Here is a 17023-nt window from a genome sequence, read left to right as displayed (position 1 = left end):
CTTTTAAAATAAATTTTATTTGCAATCTTCACTTTTACAAGTTTTCACCTTTACATTCACAAACAGAAACCAATAAACCATCGACTTCCCTTTCCCCCTTCCATAGTCCATTCTGGTTATCCTCTGCTGCTGCATATTCTAATCCACAGGTACGCAAACTAAGGCCTGGGGGCCGGATTCGGCCCAATTGCCTTCTAAATCCGGCCCGCGGACGGTCCAGAAATCAGCATGTTTTTACATGAGTAGAATGTGCGCTTTTATTTAAAATGCATCTCTGGGTTATTTGTGGGGCATAGGAATTTGTTCATTTTCCCCCTTCAAAATATAGTCCGGCCCTCCACAAGGTCTGAGGGACAGTGGACCGACCCCCTGCTGAAAAAGTTTGCTGACCCCTGTTCTAGTCATTCCATGTTAATTCTTTCTCATTATGTCACAACTTAATTATATACTGCTAGTTCTTCTAACATTTTAACTTGTTTACAGTTATCCTTCAAATATTCTACAAACCTTTTCTACTCTTCCTTAAATGCTTCCCCCCCTTCCTGTTCTGTTAGTTAAACTTCCCATTTCTGCATAATCCATCAATTTCCACCTCCATCGTTCTGCCCGGACACTGAGATCCAGCACCGAGGGCCTTCTGGCGGTTCCCTCATTGCGAGAAGTGAGGTTACAGGGAACCAGACAGAGGGCCTTCTTGGTAGTGGCACCCACCCTGTGGAATGCCCTCCTATCAGATGTGAAGGAAATAAGCAGCTATCTTATCTTTCAAAGACATCTGAAGGCAGCCCTGTTTAGGGACGTTTTTAATATTTAATGCTGTATTGTTTTTAACACTCGATTGGGAGCTGCCCAGAGTGGCTGGGGAAACTCAGCCTGATGGGCGAGGTATAAATAATTAATTATTATATAATTTCGTCTGCCGTTCTTCCTATGTTGGTAACTGCTCCCTCCCTCCATTTCTGAGCAGCTGGAACCAGATCCAAGAACTGGCAGAACCAATGAATTCTAGTTTTGTCTCCATCATCGTTCTCCTTACCGACATCCCCAAGGGCAACACTGACACCTAGAGAGGAGGCAGCTGACAGGCAGGACAAAGCCCAGGGCTGGTTGATAGTAAGAACACAAGTAGACTCCTGCTGAGAGCAGAGGTTTCAAGCTCCTGGTCTGCTGTGAAGCTCTTTGTGTGTGACCTTCAATATCTTGAGTCCCCCTTCTTATCAGCGCACAGAAAACACGTTCAATGATTCTTCAGAAACCCAGCAAATACATTTCCTTTGCTCATAATAACCGAGTTAGACATAACAATATGGTTAAAATCAACGCCGCACACAGGAAGAAGAACTTGCGAATCACAAATTAAATGCGTCAACATGAATTGAAGTTAAAAATATTGTAGCTGTTGCATAAGGGATTACTATTAAGATTGGACTGTAATTGGATTGAATAATAGTTTGAAAGCAGAATTAAAGGGAATTATTCAACCTTGAAATCTAGCGCATGGGGGCCCACCTAAATTATGTAATTGGCTATTTGATTGATTGGTATTTGAATTCGTATTGATAAGGCTAATATTGGATTTTTAAGATGGAAAACTAATAAAAATTATTACCCCCCCCCAAAAGAAAATAACCATGAAGTTAATAGCATACGATCCTCATAAAATATTGACATAATGGCAAAATATTAGATAAGCTGAGAAACCCTAATTAAATCTCAATTACCCAAATCAGCAAGGCTAGAACTGAACAACAAGCAAAAGGTGCTGTGCTCAAAGGAAGCAATAATTACACTCAATTTTTTTCTTTGAAGGATTTAATTTTTTCTTACCTTTCTCAATTATCAAAGAAAAACAAGACCGCATGCCACAAAAGATCCAGCTTTATGTGAGGATTTGATAAAACATATGCCCCCAATACATACCTTGCAACTTGTGCAACAACTTTGATTAAACAAAGCCTACTATCTCCAAAGTAAAATAAGGTTAGAAACATCTTAAGAAAACTACATCAGATGCAAACATTTGCTGCTTTTAATAAAGCGTATCAGTTGTGCAGACTTGTTATCGAAACCCAAGTTGTACAAGAATGTGTTTGGCTCCCATTTGAGTGTGCTAAAAGTATCCAGGTGAAAAATAACATTCGTTTCATCTATGGGCTGGGGATAGAGAAAGTTGGGCCAAGTCAAGATTTTCTTTTTGTAACAAGAGATATAAGGCTATAGGCTCAAGATAGGGAACAGGGAGTAGCGATATTCCAGTGTGGCTTCCCTCTGAAGGCCAGGACAAATATAGAAAGGCACCTTTTATTCCCATTTTAATAAATGTAATGATGTCTAGGGGTAAGAAACCAGCCGAAATGGGTGCAGAACTGAGGATATTCACCACAGTTCTAGACAGTGCTTTTTCCTGGGGAGACGCATATCTCTAAACATTTTGTGAATCTAAGTTTGGCCTCATTGAGGGGCAGTATTTCAATATGGGTAGGAAAATGAGAGTATCCCTAAATATTTTTTTAAGGAAAGAAACACTAGTTCTAGACCTCACAGAAAGCAGACCTATAAGGAGTGCCTCACAGTGCCAACTTGAATTAAAAAAATGTTGGGCCCAGGTAAGCCCAGCCCTGCAAAATCGATCACATGACACAGCACATGCAGACCATTTGAAAGGAAATGCCCATCAACTTGGGGTGCATGCTGGCTCCCTCACATATTTTATTGGGGAGGCAAAGGGACCTCAGCCCTTAGGAGTTGGCTCCTTCTTCCCAGGGCCAGATTTAGGTTTGATGAGGCCCTAGGCTACTGAAGGTAATGGGGCCCTTCATATGTCCAGCTGTCCTTTGCCAGCAACAAATTGTCACTCTTTTTTGTGTTGAATATATGCTATATGGTAATTTACGGACCCAATAGGTATCTAAAGCCATTTGCACATGTTGTCCATGCAGAATGTAGGCACCTTATATATAGAAATGAGCAAACCAGTGATATTTCAGGGAGCAGGCTAGCAGACGGGGCCTATTACTTACATCATAGGCACCTACACAACACAAAACACTGTTGCTGTATGTAGGTTTTATTTTATTTTTTATCTTATATTTTGGAAATGTACATCCAGTCCCCCCCTTGTAATTGTCAACAACAAAAGTCAACAAATTGTCACTGTTTTTTGTGTTGATTATATGATACATGGTAATTTATGGACCTAATAGGTATCTAAAGCCATTTGCGCATGTTGCCATGCAACCAGTCCATGCAGAATGTAGGCACCCTATATATAGAAAGGAGCAAACCAGTGATATTTTAGGGAGCAGGCTAGCAGGCGGGGCCCATGACTTACATTATAGGTGTCACGGTCTGGTTCACGGGCGATCAAAGTCCCAGCTGGGGATGTCAGGGCCGGGGGCAAGATGGCGGGGTGGGAGCAGGAACGGGAGTCCAGAAGCCAGGAGTCAGGAAGCCAAGGGTCAGGAAGCAAGGAGTCACGAAGTCAGGGGTCCGAGGATCAAGAAACAAGGACTCACGAAGTCAAGGGTCCAAGGATCAATAAGCAAGGAGTCAAGGAGGCAAACGCAGCAGGGCAGTGAATGTGTTGCTGTGGAAAAGAGCCGAAGGGAAATGCTGACCTTATATCCCTTCCTGGCTCTTGCCACCAGGTGCTGTGAGTTACCAATCGGCCTCACCTGTGCGGCTGCACCTTGCCTCTTCAGAACAAACTTAGGAAGGCCCCAGTCCTGCAAAGTCCTATTGGTCACAGGGTCTGGCTCCTGCACGCACACCTGACAATAGGAGCCTACACAACACAAAACAGGGTTGCTGTATGCAGGTTTTATTTTATTTGGTTTTTATCTTATGCTTTGGAAATGTACACCCAGTTTCCACCCCTTTAATTTTTTTTCCTCTTGGGCATGGTCGGCCAATTGGTGCGAAGGGAAGATAGGAATTTCTTTATGTATGCGACAGCAGCGGCAAGAATACTTATTGGGAAATACTGGAAGACACAAGAATTGCCTACCCGAGAAGAATGGCAGAGAAAAGTGATAGACTATATGGAACTGGCTGAGATGACCGGCAGAATTCGAGATCAAGAAGAAGGGTCGATGGAAGAAGATTGGAAAAAATTTAAAACATATCTTCAGAAATATTGTAATATAAAAGAATGTTAGAAAAGGTTGGAGAAGAATATTAGACCGTATTGGCAGACAGAGTATAATGGAATAAGTAAATATGAAGTGTTAAAAAAAAAAAAAGATAGAGGAGAATTAAATACTTTTGAATGTTAAAATAAGTAAATGAAAAGAAGGTTAGAAGGATTTGCGGGAGATACGATTCAAATTAGAATACAAAGCAGAGAAGTGAGAGGAAGTCACGGAAATAAGCAAATGGGAAAACGGTTCTAATGGTTTAATTTGATTTTTTTTTGTTACTTTTTTATTGTGATTTTTTGTCTTTTGTATTTTTCTTGGTACTGTGTGTTTTTCTTGTAGGATGTATGTGATTTGTTTTCCTTTTTTTTACTTTTTTCTTTTTCTGTAATCTTAAAATTGGAATAAATATTCTTTAAAAAAAATTTTTTGGGGGGGGGGCCCCCAAGAGAGTGGGGCCCTAAGCTATAGCTTGTTTAGCTTATACGTAAATCTGGCACTGCTCCTATGCCTCACAGGGCATGTAGATGTGGTGCTGGTAAATGGCAGGCCATGTCTGGCCATGACTTGCAGGCAGGAATGTCTACCCAACCCTGAGTCGTGCTGGTGCATGAATCTCTCAAGTGAAAACAACACCCCAAAATGCATTGTTGACAAGCTAAACTGTGTGCAGAGGAGGGTGACGAAGATAGCAAAGATCCTGGAAACCAAGTTTTATGAGGAACGGTTGAGGGAGTTTGGTATGTTTTAGCCTGGAGAAGAGAAGACTGAGAGGGGATGTGATAGCCATCTTCAAATATTTGAAGGCCTATCTCATGGAAGATGGAGCAAGCAGGGGTTGGATGGTCACCTGTCAGGGATACTTCAGTTGTGATTCCTGCATTGCATGGTGTTGACCTCTGTGACCCTTGACATCCCTTCCAGCTCGACAATTCCTATTGGGAAAGATGCTCGGCTATAATATGTGCGTTAGGTCAAACTGCACTGAGCAATGGGTGTATTAGGAGAAATGGAGATGGGTTTTCATGGGGGCTTCAGCACACAAATAAATCACTCGCTGGTGTGGAAATACGGTATACAGAACGGAAGACTGGAGAAACGAGGAACTGGAATTGGTAGATAAGCCCATCCCTCGTTGTAGCCAGTAGTTGTTCTTGCCTCAGAGAAAGCCTATTGGCATGAATAGACATGAATGACTCAGGTCTATTCACTCCAGTAGGTTTCCACAGAGTGTAAGTTGGTTGCACATAACCCACTGAACTCATTTCATCACAGTTGCAAATTTTTTTACCCAGCATGAAAGGTTGCACAACACTTAGTGTAGCTTCCAGGAAGTCCCAGGGCCAGCCATGCTCTCAGCAGCAAAGCGTCTTAATTAATTTATCTTCATTACATTCTAGGAAGCATAGAAAGAAAAAATATTGCGGCTGTGGAAAGGAAAGTATGTTATAATAATAATAATAATAATAATAATAATAATAATAATAATTTATTATTTATACCCCGCCCATCTGGCTGGGCTTCCCCGGCCACTCTGGGCGGCTTCCAAAAGAATATTAAAATACCATAATACATCAAACATTAAAAGCTTCCCGAAACAGGGCTGCCTTCAGATGTCTTCTAAAAGCCTGGTAGTTGTTGTTCTCTTTGACATCTGGTGGGAGGGTGTTCCACAGGGACGGTGCCACTACCGAGAAGGCCCTCTGCCTGGTTCCCTGTAACTTGGCTTCTCGCAGTGAGGGAACCGCCAGAAGGCCCTCGGTGCTGGACCTCAGTGTCCGGGTAGAAAGATGGGGGTGGAGACGCTCCTTCAGATATACTGGACCAAGGCCATTTAGGGCTTTAAAGGTCAGCACCAACACTTTGAATTGTGCTCGGAAACGTACTGGGAGCCAATGTAGGTCTTTCAAGACCGGTGTTATGTGGTCTCTGCGGCCGCTCCCAGTCACCAGTCTAGCTGCCGCGTTCTGGATTAGTTGTAGTTTCCGGGTCACCTTCAAAGGTAGCCCCACGTAGAGTGCATTGCAGTAATCCAAGCGGGAGATAACCAGAGCATGCACCACTCTGGCGAGGCAGTCCGCAGGCAGATAGGGTCTCAGCCTGCGTACCAGATGGAGCTGGTAAACAGCTGCCCTGGACACAGATTTGACCTGTGTCAAATATATACACTTGAAAGAAACGGACTGACACAACGTAAGATGGGCAGCTGATAAAAAACTGAAGAAAAGCACCATAAAGAGTAGGAAAAATATATATATCACACACACACCCTACCACTGCAGTGTATCGCATATCCAAAACATATCCACCAGGCAGGTAAGCATGTTATTCATTCTCCCAGGATCGATGAGTTAAAAACAAATTACAAAATTTATACATAAAAATTCAAATGTATTTTACTGTTTTAGAAATATATCACATGAAAAGGAAAGGTGTGCCTACATCAAATAAAACTTATTGTATAGCGGTAACAGGGGTTCATAGAATTGTAGAGTTGGAAGGGACCCTGAGAATCATCTAGCCCAGCGGTTCTCAACCTGTGGGTCCCCAGATGTTGTTGGACTACAACTCCCATCATCCCTGACCAGTGGTCATGCTGGCTAGACATGATGGGAGTTGTAGTCCAACAACATCTGGGGACCCATTCTAGCCCAACCTCCTGCAATGCAGGAATACAATGCAGCTGTCCCATATGGGGATTTAACCTGCAACCTTGGTGTTACCATCACTACGCTCTAACCAGCTGAGCTACGCTGATATTGCTCTTCAATATTAGTAAATGCTATAAACTCAGACCACACCACAGTAAACATATCTTTCTCAATCTGACCCTGTACCGTAGGAGCAGGGCCGTCTTTTAGCATATGAGCTGCTGGGGGTGCAAAGATCCGCCCAGCGCCCCCAAATTGACTATTATTGAGCTTTTTTTGGGAGGGGGGAAGCCAAAGTTGTTGACCTTTTTTCAGGGGGGAAATTGCTCGCCTGTAACGACGACACAGTGGAAGAAACTGCTTTTGTTTCCTGACTCATTGGGAAATATTTGATGCTACGTAGTAACGGAGTGATGGGGTGATGGGGGTGGGAACTTTCGCTCCATTGCTTTTCACTGCCGCTGATTGAGAGGGACCGGTATATAGTACATATACATTTGGCACCCACCAGAATTCGGTGCCTGAGGGCCCTGCACCCCTTGCACCCCCGGGTAAAGACGGCCCGGCGTAAGAGCTAACTCCTAGGTTTAAGGGCATTACCATTCGAATGTTGTGCATGTGCCACATCATGCAATTGATAATGTGGGGCGGGGTTTACCTGGGGCCCACCCCAATATTTTATTTTGTTCAGTATTTTTATTCAACCCTGCTCTGTATAACCCTCATCTTGTTTGTTAATTTTCCTAAAAGCACATTGCGCAGTCCCATACCGCTTGTTACCAATTTGACAGTGTAGCGCCTGATAAATATTTTCAATGCCTAACTATGGGCTTATCCACACTGTCCATTTGCCCAGATCTGCGCTTAGAAGCTCCACATCAGAGCGTTTTGTTTTTGCCCCTCAGCTTCTGCCGAAAAGCTGCTCTTTAGCGTTCCATCGGAGCAAACTTCAATTTGGGTTTTCTGTTTGCTCCGATTGAGCTTTGAAGAGTGTGTTTTCGTGGGGAAAGCCCTGGTAGCAAAAAATAAAGGGTGCTTGGACATGGAGCTTTTAAGTGTGGACCATGTCCGGGAAGAGTGGAGGAAAACTAAGTGTCGGTAATAATAATAATAATTTATTATTTGTACCCCGCCCATCTGGCTGGGTTTCCCCAGCCACTTTGGGCGGCTTCCAACAAAGATTAAAAATACATTAAGTCCTATAACACTTCTTGCAGCTTGTAACAGATGTCCAGCATGCTCCTTACTGCGTAAGTCTACGTTGCCTTCTGTAGAAAAACTCAATGAAAACAACTGTGGTTCAATCTGTCGCCTTGTTGTTTTATTCATTTCGGTGAAAACGGATAACCCAAATGCTTTCACCTTTAGGCAATCCCACCATGCATGGAAATACCGCAAGTAACAGGAGTGGCATCCTCTCTAATAGTTTGGTGAGGATCCTGGGTGAATCACTGCGAACTTTCTAGGGGGGCCAAACTCCACTGATGTATTACTTTCAAAACCCATTCCTGGTTCCTCACTGAAACCGAACTGAAAGGAGGCTTCACCCAGAGTTTGCTCCATTGATCTGACTCCATTTCTTGTTCCCCTTTGATCTTTTTAAAAGAATCTTAAGAACCTACAAAGGACCATCACAAGATTCCACCCTCCTCCATTATCAGATATTGTTATTTATTTTTCCAGAAAGGAAGAGTTGTCTACTGGCTACTTTTTGTGCGGAAAAAAACAGCCGGATTTGTCGGAGTTTTACAAAGCTTTCAAAAGGATTGCCTCACAGGCTGTGCAAACAAGGTACTGGAAAATGACAGAGCCTGACTGGCCGTAGCAGGGGGGGGAAAACCCTACAGCGGTGTGCAGCTGAAGGAAGAACACAGATATCTTAAGCAAGAGGTGAGTGGTGCAAGAGGGAGATGGCTTGAGAAGGATCAAAGGTTTTGCAACTAGGGTGGGTGGGAGCAGGGATCTGGACAAGGAGTATAAGAAGAGGGGCTGTCACAGGGCTCACCACCACACCTTGGCTCATCCTAGCTCTCTCGTTGATCACCGACCGAGGTAAGCTGGAGAAGAACGGGAGGCCTTCTTGTGCTGCTTTCAGGTTTTAGCTTTTGCATTGGACGTGGGGTGCTAAATCTTTTTGAGGGTAGCAGCTTGGGCAGGGATGAAAAACATGTGCCTGTCTGTCTGTCTCTTTCTGTCTGTGGATACCAGATGCTGTTGGACACCAACTCCCAGGCCTTCCCATCTCTAGATAGTCCTCCCTGCAGCAATAGCAGAGAGCATGTTAGAGAGGAGTATTTCTCCTAGGTGGACTTGGTGACGTTGATGGGCTCTATCTTCCATCATTCCTGACCACTGGCTATGCTGGCTGGCACTGATGGGAGGTGAGCCCATCTGGAGGGCATCATACTAGCTACCCTGGCTCTAAGGCAAGTCTCCCCAACCTATTTCTTGCTAGCTGTTTGGCATTGCAACTCCCATCAGACCTAACACTGTGGCCAATGGCCAGGGATGATGGGAGCTGAAGTCCAAAACAACAGGAGGACACCTGGTTGGGTTAGGCTGTCTTAGAGCAGAGGCAGTTGTTTTGGTGCTCTCCAGATGTTGCTGAACTCTGACACTCATCAACATTGACCATGGACTATTGGAATTGGGAGTCTTAACAGCATCTGGAGGTTCACCAAATTGACTCTGCTTGCTCTATGACAGCCTTTCTCTAACCTGGTGCCTTCTAACTGTTTTGGACCACAACTCCCATCTGCCCTGACATCACGACCCTTGGCCAGAGCTGATGGGAGGGAGCTGGATTCCAAAACATCTGGAGGGCAGAAAGACTGTCCTAAAAGGATTCAGATGGACACCTAGCAGCTGGTGCGAAGAGGTTATGCTCTCCTGATTATGTTTCCTTACTAAGCTAGCATTCTCTGTATTCTCTTGTCTTGAGCAGATCCTTTGCAAGTGTAGGAGAATAGTAGAAGCTAATTTTGGTGGCAGCAAATGGGGGAAGAGAGGAGTGTGAGATGCTTTGCCTCATGACCCCAAATACCTTAGCTCAGGTGTGGGCAACCTGCTGCTCTCCCAAGGTTGCTGAACTAGAACTCCCATTATCCCTGCTCATCAGCCATGCTTGCTTTTGGACTCCAAAAACATCTGGAGGGAGAAGAATTCCCTACACCTGATTAGCTGATATTGGAAACTTGACACTTTCAATTTGAGAGGGTGTGTGTGTGTTTGTGCGTCAGGCAACAAAATGGCTGGACTTAGCTTTGGTGTGAATTCAGAAATAAGGGTGCGTCCACCAGGGGTGTTTTCCAGATGTTGAGAGAGACAACTCAACACATGTGTTTTTATTTTCATTTCATTTACTACAACACCCCAAAATTTCATTATTTTAAGACAAGCCCAAAATATAAATTGCACGTCTGCATTAGAGAATTAAGCAGCTTTTAAGTAACTTAAATGAACAAGTTAAGTAATAAGATTCAAATTATGTAGGACTCTATTCCTGACCCAGCAGGGCGCCTCTTGCGTTTTTAAGAGTGAAGGAGGTCTCTCATCTTCATGGCCTGACTGTGGACTTCCTGGTGGAATCTGATAGGGTTCTTCTTATGTTCATATGTCTATCTAGGTTGCCAACCGAAAACCTTCAAAATGTCCAAGTCTAAGACTCAGATGCAAGTCCTGGCTGATCAGCTGATTGACGTCTTCCACAAGTATGCTGGGCAATCTGACACCCTCGACAAGCAGGAGTTCAAGAAGATGATCCTCGAGCAGTTTCCTGACTGCGTTGAGGTGAGGTGGAGAGCAGAAGGGCATGGGCAACTGCCGGGCACTTAAAGCCCAAGCTGGAACATTGGCATTAAGGTGCAGGGTATGTTAAGATGGTGAGGGACCAGCGTCTCCCCAAGACAGTGTTTTGAAGCATGTTCAGATGAAAGCAAAGTTTACTTAGGGATGAGTGGATATGTCCATTTCAGTTCCCCTCATGTCCTCCTTTCCCAGTCTGAAATTCAGTTCTCCATACAGCTTTTAAAAAGTATTCTCCTGCTATCTACCAATAAACACACTTTAAAATGCATTTTTGCAGAACACACACCTTTTTTTTTTTTTGCAAAGCAGTCTTCCCTGTTAGAATGCATTTTTTTTCACATTACTGTAGTTTAATGCATATACTTTTATATACTTGTACCTATTACTTGGCTGGAGAAACGCATTGCCAAATCCAGAGAACTGAGGATTTCAAGTGATGCCTGAGTTTTGAGTTGCGGACTGCTTGGGAAAGTGCTGGTTTGGTAGATTTGCCTTAAAATGTGAATTGGATCAAATTTCTCCCCCTTCCCTAAGTTTGTGTTCGTGTCTGTGTGTGCGCACACACTTGTGCACACACGGCTCCATCTCTGCTCACTCATCTTGCCAAACCCTCACAGCTCCTTCCACCCCCAACAGGGAATGTGCAAAAGATAGGGGAGTTCAGGCTTACTAAACCTACAGGGTAAGCCCCTCCCCACTCCATTAAGCAGCTCACCTGGGCTGGCCTGCCATTCCTCACCCTGCAGTTCGTGTGGCCCCCTATCAGTGGCTGCTCCAAATGCGGAGCATGTCGACATTCTACATTTTGCTTTATATAGGAAGATACATATGGGGAAGTTGCAGGAGGTAGCGGGGTTCAGGACCTCTCAACCACCTCAAAACAATGCTTCTGAGAAGAGTCTGGTTTCCGGATCATGCCAAAAGCCTGTCTAGCCTAGAATCCTTTTCTCAAATACGTCTATGGGAAGGAAGCCTAAAAGTAGGATGTGAGTCTGGTTCTGAGTTAAACGCCCACCGATGTTACTCTGTGTTAATTTCGTTCTGCTAATCTGAAATACAACTTCCACCCATCTCAGTAAGGTTGGTTAAAAGCCAGGGAGGATGGGATGTAGTTTGTTTTCTCCTGCCCTAGAGAGTAGGACGTGAACCAATGGCTTCAAGTTACAAGAAAGGAGATTCCAACTAAACAGAAGGAAGAACTTTTTGAGAGTGAGAGCTGTTTGACAGTGGAACGGTTGCCCTCAGGAGGTCTCCCTTGGAGGTTTTGAAGCAGATGTTGGAGGGCCACCTGGATGCTTTAGCTGAGATTCCTGCATTGCAGGGGGTTGGACTAGATGATCCTCAGGATCCCTTCCAACTCTACAATTCTACGATTCTAGTCTAATAGTGCCAGGAGGGCCACAGTTTTGTTTTCTGATAGCAATAAACTTCTACTCTCAATCCCTGCAGTGTCCACGTAAGAAACAAGCGAAGGAACAACTCTTTAATGAGCTGGATACAAACAAGGACAACGTAGTGAATTTTGAGGAATGGACCCGCCTGGTTGGAAGATTCCTCCATTGCTCCCATGAAAAGTTCCACCAACAACATGGCGGACAGCAGCAGCAGCAGCAGCAGCCACAACAACAGTGAGAAGGAAACCCAGCAAATCCTTTGGGAGATGGTGCTCAGGGGCCTGTGGGATGACAACCTTCTTAACACCCACCCCCTCCTTCCTACATTCTCTAGCTAGGAACGGAAACTTTTGACAATAAAATAAGAAATAAATATTTCACTTCGAAATCCTCAGATGTGTCATTTCTTCCCAGCTTCGGCAAGCTGTTGTCAAATGGGCTTTTCTGCACAGTATTCAAGCTCTTCTATGGGAGAGGACAAGAGAGTTGCATTTTCACCTACCTTATAAGTTCATTCATAGAATCATAGAGTTTGCTGGGGAAGGGACTCTATGACTCATAGAATCATAGAGTTTGCTGGGGAAGGGTCCCTATACCCAGAAGCATCCCCTGCTGCGGTGGTTGCATCTTAGGACCTGGGAGACCAGAGTTCAGATGTCCACCTAGCCATATAGCTTTCTGGGTGTGACATTGGGCTGTTTCACTGTCTCTCAGCCAAACCCAGCATGCATGGGTGGTTGTCAGGATGGTAGACAGATGGTAGATAATTTTATTACGGTTGGAGACCAGCTTATTGTCAGGATGTAACTAGGAGGGGAAGAACCATGCATGGTCATCTTGAGCTTAAGAGCCAAAGGCAGGTGGGACCAACGAATTCTAAGACTTCCCCATACTTCTCCTCTCTGCTGAGTTCCGTGGGGCTGGTGCCCATTGCAACCAGTGGGGCTAGCAGCAAGTGCAGGCTAAACCAAATAATTCTAGCTTAAATCCCCAAAGTTTAAACTCCCCAGTCTTCCTGATGCCTTCTGGATGTGAACTCACATTCTCTCAGCCTAACCTGCAGTGTGTGTGCGTGTTTCTCAGGATATAACAGGGAGGGGGAGAACCACGTGTGGCCGCTTTGAGCTGCTTGGAAGGAAAAACGGGACACACATGTATTAATAGGGAGACCACCTAAGGGCTCATCCAAACATCTAGACTCGGTGTCCGAGCATTTCTGTTTGTTTGTTTGCCTTTTGCTTCAGTAAATCCGAGCAAACGACAATACAAGGAAAACCCGAATTGCTGTTTGTTCCAATTGAGCGTTAAAGAGCGGGTTTTCCTGGCGAAAGCTTCGGGGTGGGGGTGAGAAGCGCCCAGACACAGAGATTTAAAGTGCAGGCCCAGAAAGAGAGTGGTAAAAGATAAGTTTTGATGAGCCCTGTCTAGTTTTGTCCCCACCCTCCTCTTCCCTACTGAGTTATTCACAAGCCAACACTAGTGGGGTAGGAAAGCTTGGGGGAGGGGAAATCACACCTGACGACCAATGTGTTTCAGATAGCACATGGGACCCCTGACCACCAGGTCCGGTCGTGGCCAACTCTGGGGGGAGGAGAACGCAAGAGAGCAGCGTCGGGGTTTGCAAACATCAGCAGGAAACATGCACTGATTCAGCTGGATGTAAAGTGGCAGATGATGAGGACAGGAGGCCACAGATTGGAGGGGTTTCTTTGTGCATCCTGTTTCGGGTCAGGCTGGGAAATGGCCGAGTAGTGGGATGAAGATGGAGAGGAAGGCGACAGATGCCACAGAAGAGATTGTTTTTTGAAAGCCGTGAAGATTTCCAAAATCTATCCCTGGATATAGGAGTTTTGGATTAACTTCTCATTTTTTCTTCAGCGCACATTTGGGATCTTGGGATCTTGGAAGGGTAATCTTACAGGGTGGAAACATGACTGGGGGGCTGTGGTTGTTATTTTCCCAGAATGCCTCTGGGTCAGGGCCCAGAGGCATTATGGGGTAGTGAAGATGGCGGTAGCTGTGGCCATCTTCCCAAGCACTTCTCCTTTTCCCCCGAGCTCTGAATAAAGGAGGGTCTGCTTTGGAGCCTGGTCGGTTGGCTATGCTATGAAGTCCCCGCTTTGGGGCTTCCAAGCACCAAATCACCTAAGGTCATTTGCAACATCTGCTGATTGGCAGGTGTGTGGGGCCACCCACCTGTCAAATTTGGTCCGTGAGGCAGGATCTGATAATTATTATTATTATTAAGCAACTACTCTATTCCAAACTTAAAAATGGAAAGCATAATGCACCAAAAGAGGTTTAAAGACTGTCTCAAGGCAAATCTTTAAAAATGTAGTATATATATATATATTTTATATATAAAATATTTATTAAAGTTTCAAAAATAAAAAAAGAAGTTACAATAGTAATAATAAGAAAAAGAAAAAAAAGAAAAGAGTAAAAAAAGAAAGAAGAGAATACAAAATACAAAAAAGTAAAAACAATTAAAAACAAATCAATCTTTCCATATCTTGTCTTTCATTCACTTGTTTCCCTGACCTCCTCACACCTCCCCTTTTTGTACTCCTGTTCAGTAAGTTAATTCAGCAAATCCTTTCCCTCTTTGTTTTTATCTTAGTCCTTTGTCTTAATATGTAATAACTGTATATTCTCATCTGTTAGCAATCCATTTTTACATACTCCTTGTAACATTGCTACTAAAAACCCCTTAGCTTCATTCCAACATCATTCTAACATTCATTAATTTTACAATATTTCTGTAGATAGTCTTTAAATTTCTTCCAATCTTCTTCCACCAACTCTTCTCCCTGGTCTCGGATTCTGCCAGTCATTTCCGCCAGTTCCATATAGTCCATCAGCTAAAAAAGTAGTATAAACACTGACAAGTGGGGTCGGCTTTGAAGACACTCGAACTCAGGATGCAAGGGAGAAACGTGCTAAGAGGAAGCCACGCTGGGCAAATCCACACACTCCCGCCCGGAAACTAATGTCCCCACTGAGGAAGGACATGTGGATCCAGAATTGGCTTCCACAATCACTTACGGACTCATTGTTAAAACTGTGTTTATGGAAGACAATCTTACTTGGCTACGAGTGATCGCCAAATAACAATAATGGTTACGATATCGATAACGATATAGGTAACGATAACGATAACGGTAACGATATCGATAACAACGATAACGATATCGATGATAATGATAACCGTAACGATAACGGTATCGGTATCGTTAACGGTAACGGTAACGGTAACGAAACCCAATTCGACAACTGCATTATAACACTGTGACACCAGATGGCGCTGCAGTTTTTTCCAGAGCATTTTCAGAGCGTATTTTATAGCTGTGTAAATGCAGCCTTTGAAGGTGGAAAGGCAAGTGGAAAGGCAAGCTCGGGTACTTGTTCTTTTGTTATATACTCCTTTTAGTGACGAGGGACGTGGGTGGCACGTTAAACCACAGAGCCTAGGACTCTTTACCTTTCCAGCTTGAAGGGAAATAGTTAGAGGACAGGAGGGGTCAGAAATTGCTGGTCTCTTAGCTGAGCTGACAGTCACTGAAGTCTCTCATCTCTCTTTACTGTAGTCTGATGGAATGTGTGTTTTCAGAAGGCACTTGAGGAAAAAGCCTGTTTTACTGCTATCTCTCCCTTTGCATTTGCTTCCAGTTTGGGCTGATATTTGGGCCAAGGAAAGGGCTTCCAGCTGCCGACTGCTTAGTCTAAAAACTGCAACCTTGTGCAATAATGAAAATCAGTTCGACAAACAAACCCGCCCAGCTTCTCTTGCCGAACCCAAGAGGACAAAGAAAAACAACCTGGGCAAAAACAAGAGGGACAAAATCAGTTTGGGGGAATGGATGACTGCTTGCCTGGAAACACCAGGTTAAGCAGTAAGGGCTTTCCTCAAAGAACCTAGGGAACCGTAGTTTGCCAAGCAGGCAGAAGGTTGTTGGGAGAACCTGTTTCCCCTTACACAGCTACAATTCCCAGACTGGTTAACAGTCAACCCATCTTCCCATGGAACTCTGGGAATTGCACTCTGGTTGGGGTCCTCCTAAAAACTCTCAGCATCCTTGACAAACTACAGTTCCCAGGATTCTTTTTTTGGGGGGGGAGGCCGTGAGTCCATAACGGGGTATGATACTGCTTTTTAATGTACAGTGCAAATGGAGACCCATTTAGCATTTGTCTAAGTGTCTTTCGCTTTTAATTAATGTCATCCTTATTTTGTCTTACTGAACCATTTCTTGTCTTTTGCATAGAGAGGCCAACAAATGTTAATAATGATGGCTGGCATCCGTCATCTCAGGAGACAACGGAGGAGGGTGCCTTTGGGGGTGAGGTCAAGCTGTTGGAGGGTTGCAGTTCCTGCTGTGGCTGTAGAGACCGATGCGGGAGAGACATGTTTCGCTGAAGCTGGGGCACATGAAGGCATCTGGTTGTGCTATTGCAGATGAACGATGGCATTTTCACTCTGAGCTTCTCCCAGCAGTCATTTCTCCTCTGGTCGCTGCTATTGATACATGACTTGACTGCGGTTATCTGCCAGGGATTCCCAACCGGCAGGGTTGATTTTGCAAGCCTTCATGTCATGTTTGCAGACAGCGTTGGCCTGCCGATAATAATAATAATAAATAATAATAATAATGGCACTTGGTTTTGAATGAATGAATCTTTATTTGCATCAGCCACTGGCCTTAGCAAGTAAACAACAATACAATATACAAATAAAAAGTCAATTATATAAAATACAGTTCAGGGTTTTGGATCAATAGTCAAATAGTGGAAAAAATGACCCATGGTTCTAGCCTGGCCTTTTTCTCTCGACTCTGTGCTGGGCTGCTCTTTCTAAACTTTCCTGTTAAGAAACTGGTCGAAACTTGAGACACTTCCAGCAGCAACATCCCTCCTGTCCCCCGATCGATTGCCTCCCTGCCTCTTGCAAAACGGGTTCCTCAAGATATCTTGCCTTTGGGTTTGGACACACAAGGGCTGGCAGAGAACAGCCCGTCTCCCTGGGAAGAAAGAGGTG

General features: G+C 44.3%; 2 protein-coding genes and 1 long non-coding RNA gene across 4 annotated transcripts in view; all 3 read left to right on the top strand.

Moving 5' to 3' along the window:
* LOC308465213 overlaps positions 1 to 17023 on the top strand; it is a 266569-nt gene that overhangs the window by 42347 nt on the left and 207199 nt on the right. The window lies entirely within an intron of this gene.
* Positions 8450 to 12382, top strand: LOC308465251 (protein S100-A12-like). 2 transcript variants are annotated; one of them, XM_080984980.1, is made up of 3 exons: positions 8450 to 8677; positions 10413 to 10576; positions 12044 to 12382. In XM_080984980.1, exons 2-3 carry the CDS (start codon positions 10436 to 10438, stop codon positions 12224 to 12226), a joined length of 324 nt encoding a protein of 107 aa, XP_080841106.1. In that variant the 5' UTR covers positions 8450 to 8677; positions 10413 to 10435; the 3' UTR covers positions 12227 to 12382. The 2 variants fall into 2 exon arrangements, with proteins under 2 accessions (XP_080841106.1, XP_080841105.1); XM_080984979.1 differs by lacking the exon at positions 8450 to 8677 and adding an exon at positions 8707 to 8839.
* Positions 16941 to 17023, top strand: part of LOC308465063 (peptidoglycan recognition protein 3-like) — a 36955-nt gene continuing 36872 nt past the window's right edge. Inside the window, exon 1 of the mRNA XM_080984880.1 lies at positions 16941 to 17020. The gene's annotated coding sequence lies outside the window, so the exon portion shown is untranslated. The remainder of the gene's footprint in view (positions 17021 to 17023) is intronic.

The sequence above is a fragment of the Podarcis pityusensis genome (assembly GCF_964106645.2).
Source record: "Podarcis pityusensis genome assembly, chromosome: 16".
NCBI classification, from domain to species: Eukaryota; Metazoa; Chordata; class Lepidosauria; order Squamata; family Lacertidae; genus Podarcis; species Podarcis pityusensis.
This window is presented reverse-complemented; position numbering and strand designations above follow the sequence as displayed.

Excerpts from the sequence above, each read along its gene's own strand:
- LOC308465251 (XM_080984980.1), top strand. The coding sequence starts at position 10,436 with ATGTCCAAGTCTAAGACTCAGATGCAAGTCCTGGCTGATCAGCTGATT. Across the intron at positions 10,577-12,043 it reads AGTTTCCTGACTGCGTTGAG|TGTCCACGTAAGAAACAAGC; the intron begins GTGAGGTGGAGA and ends CAATCCCTGCAG.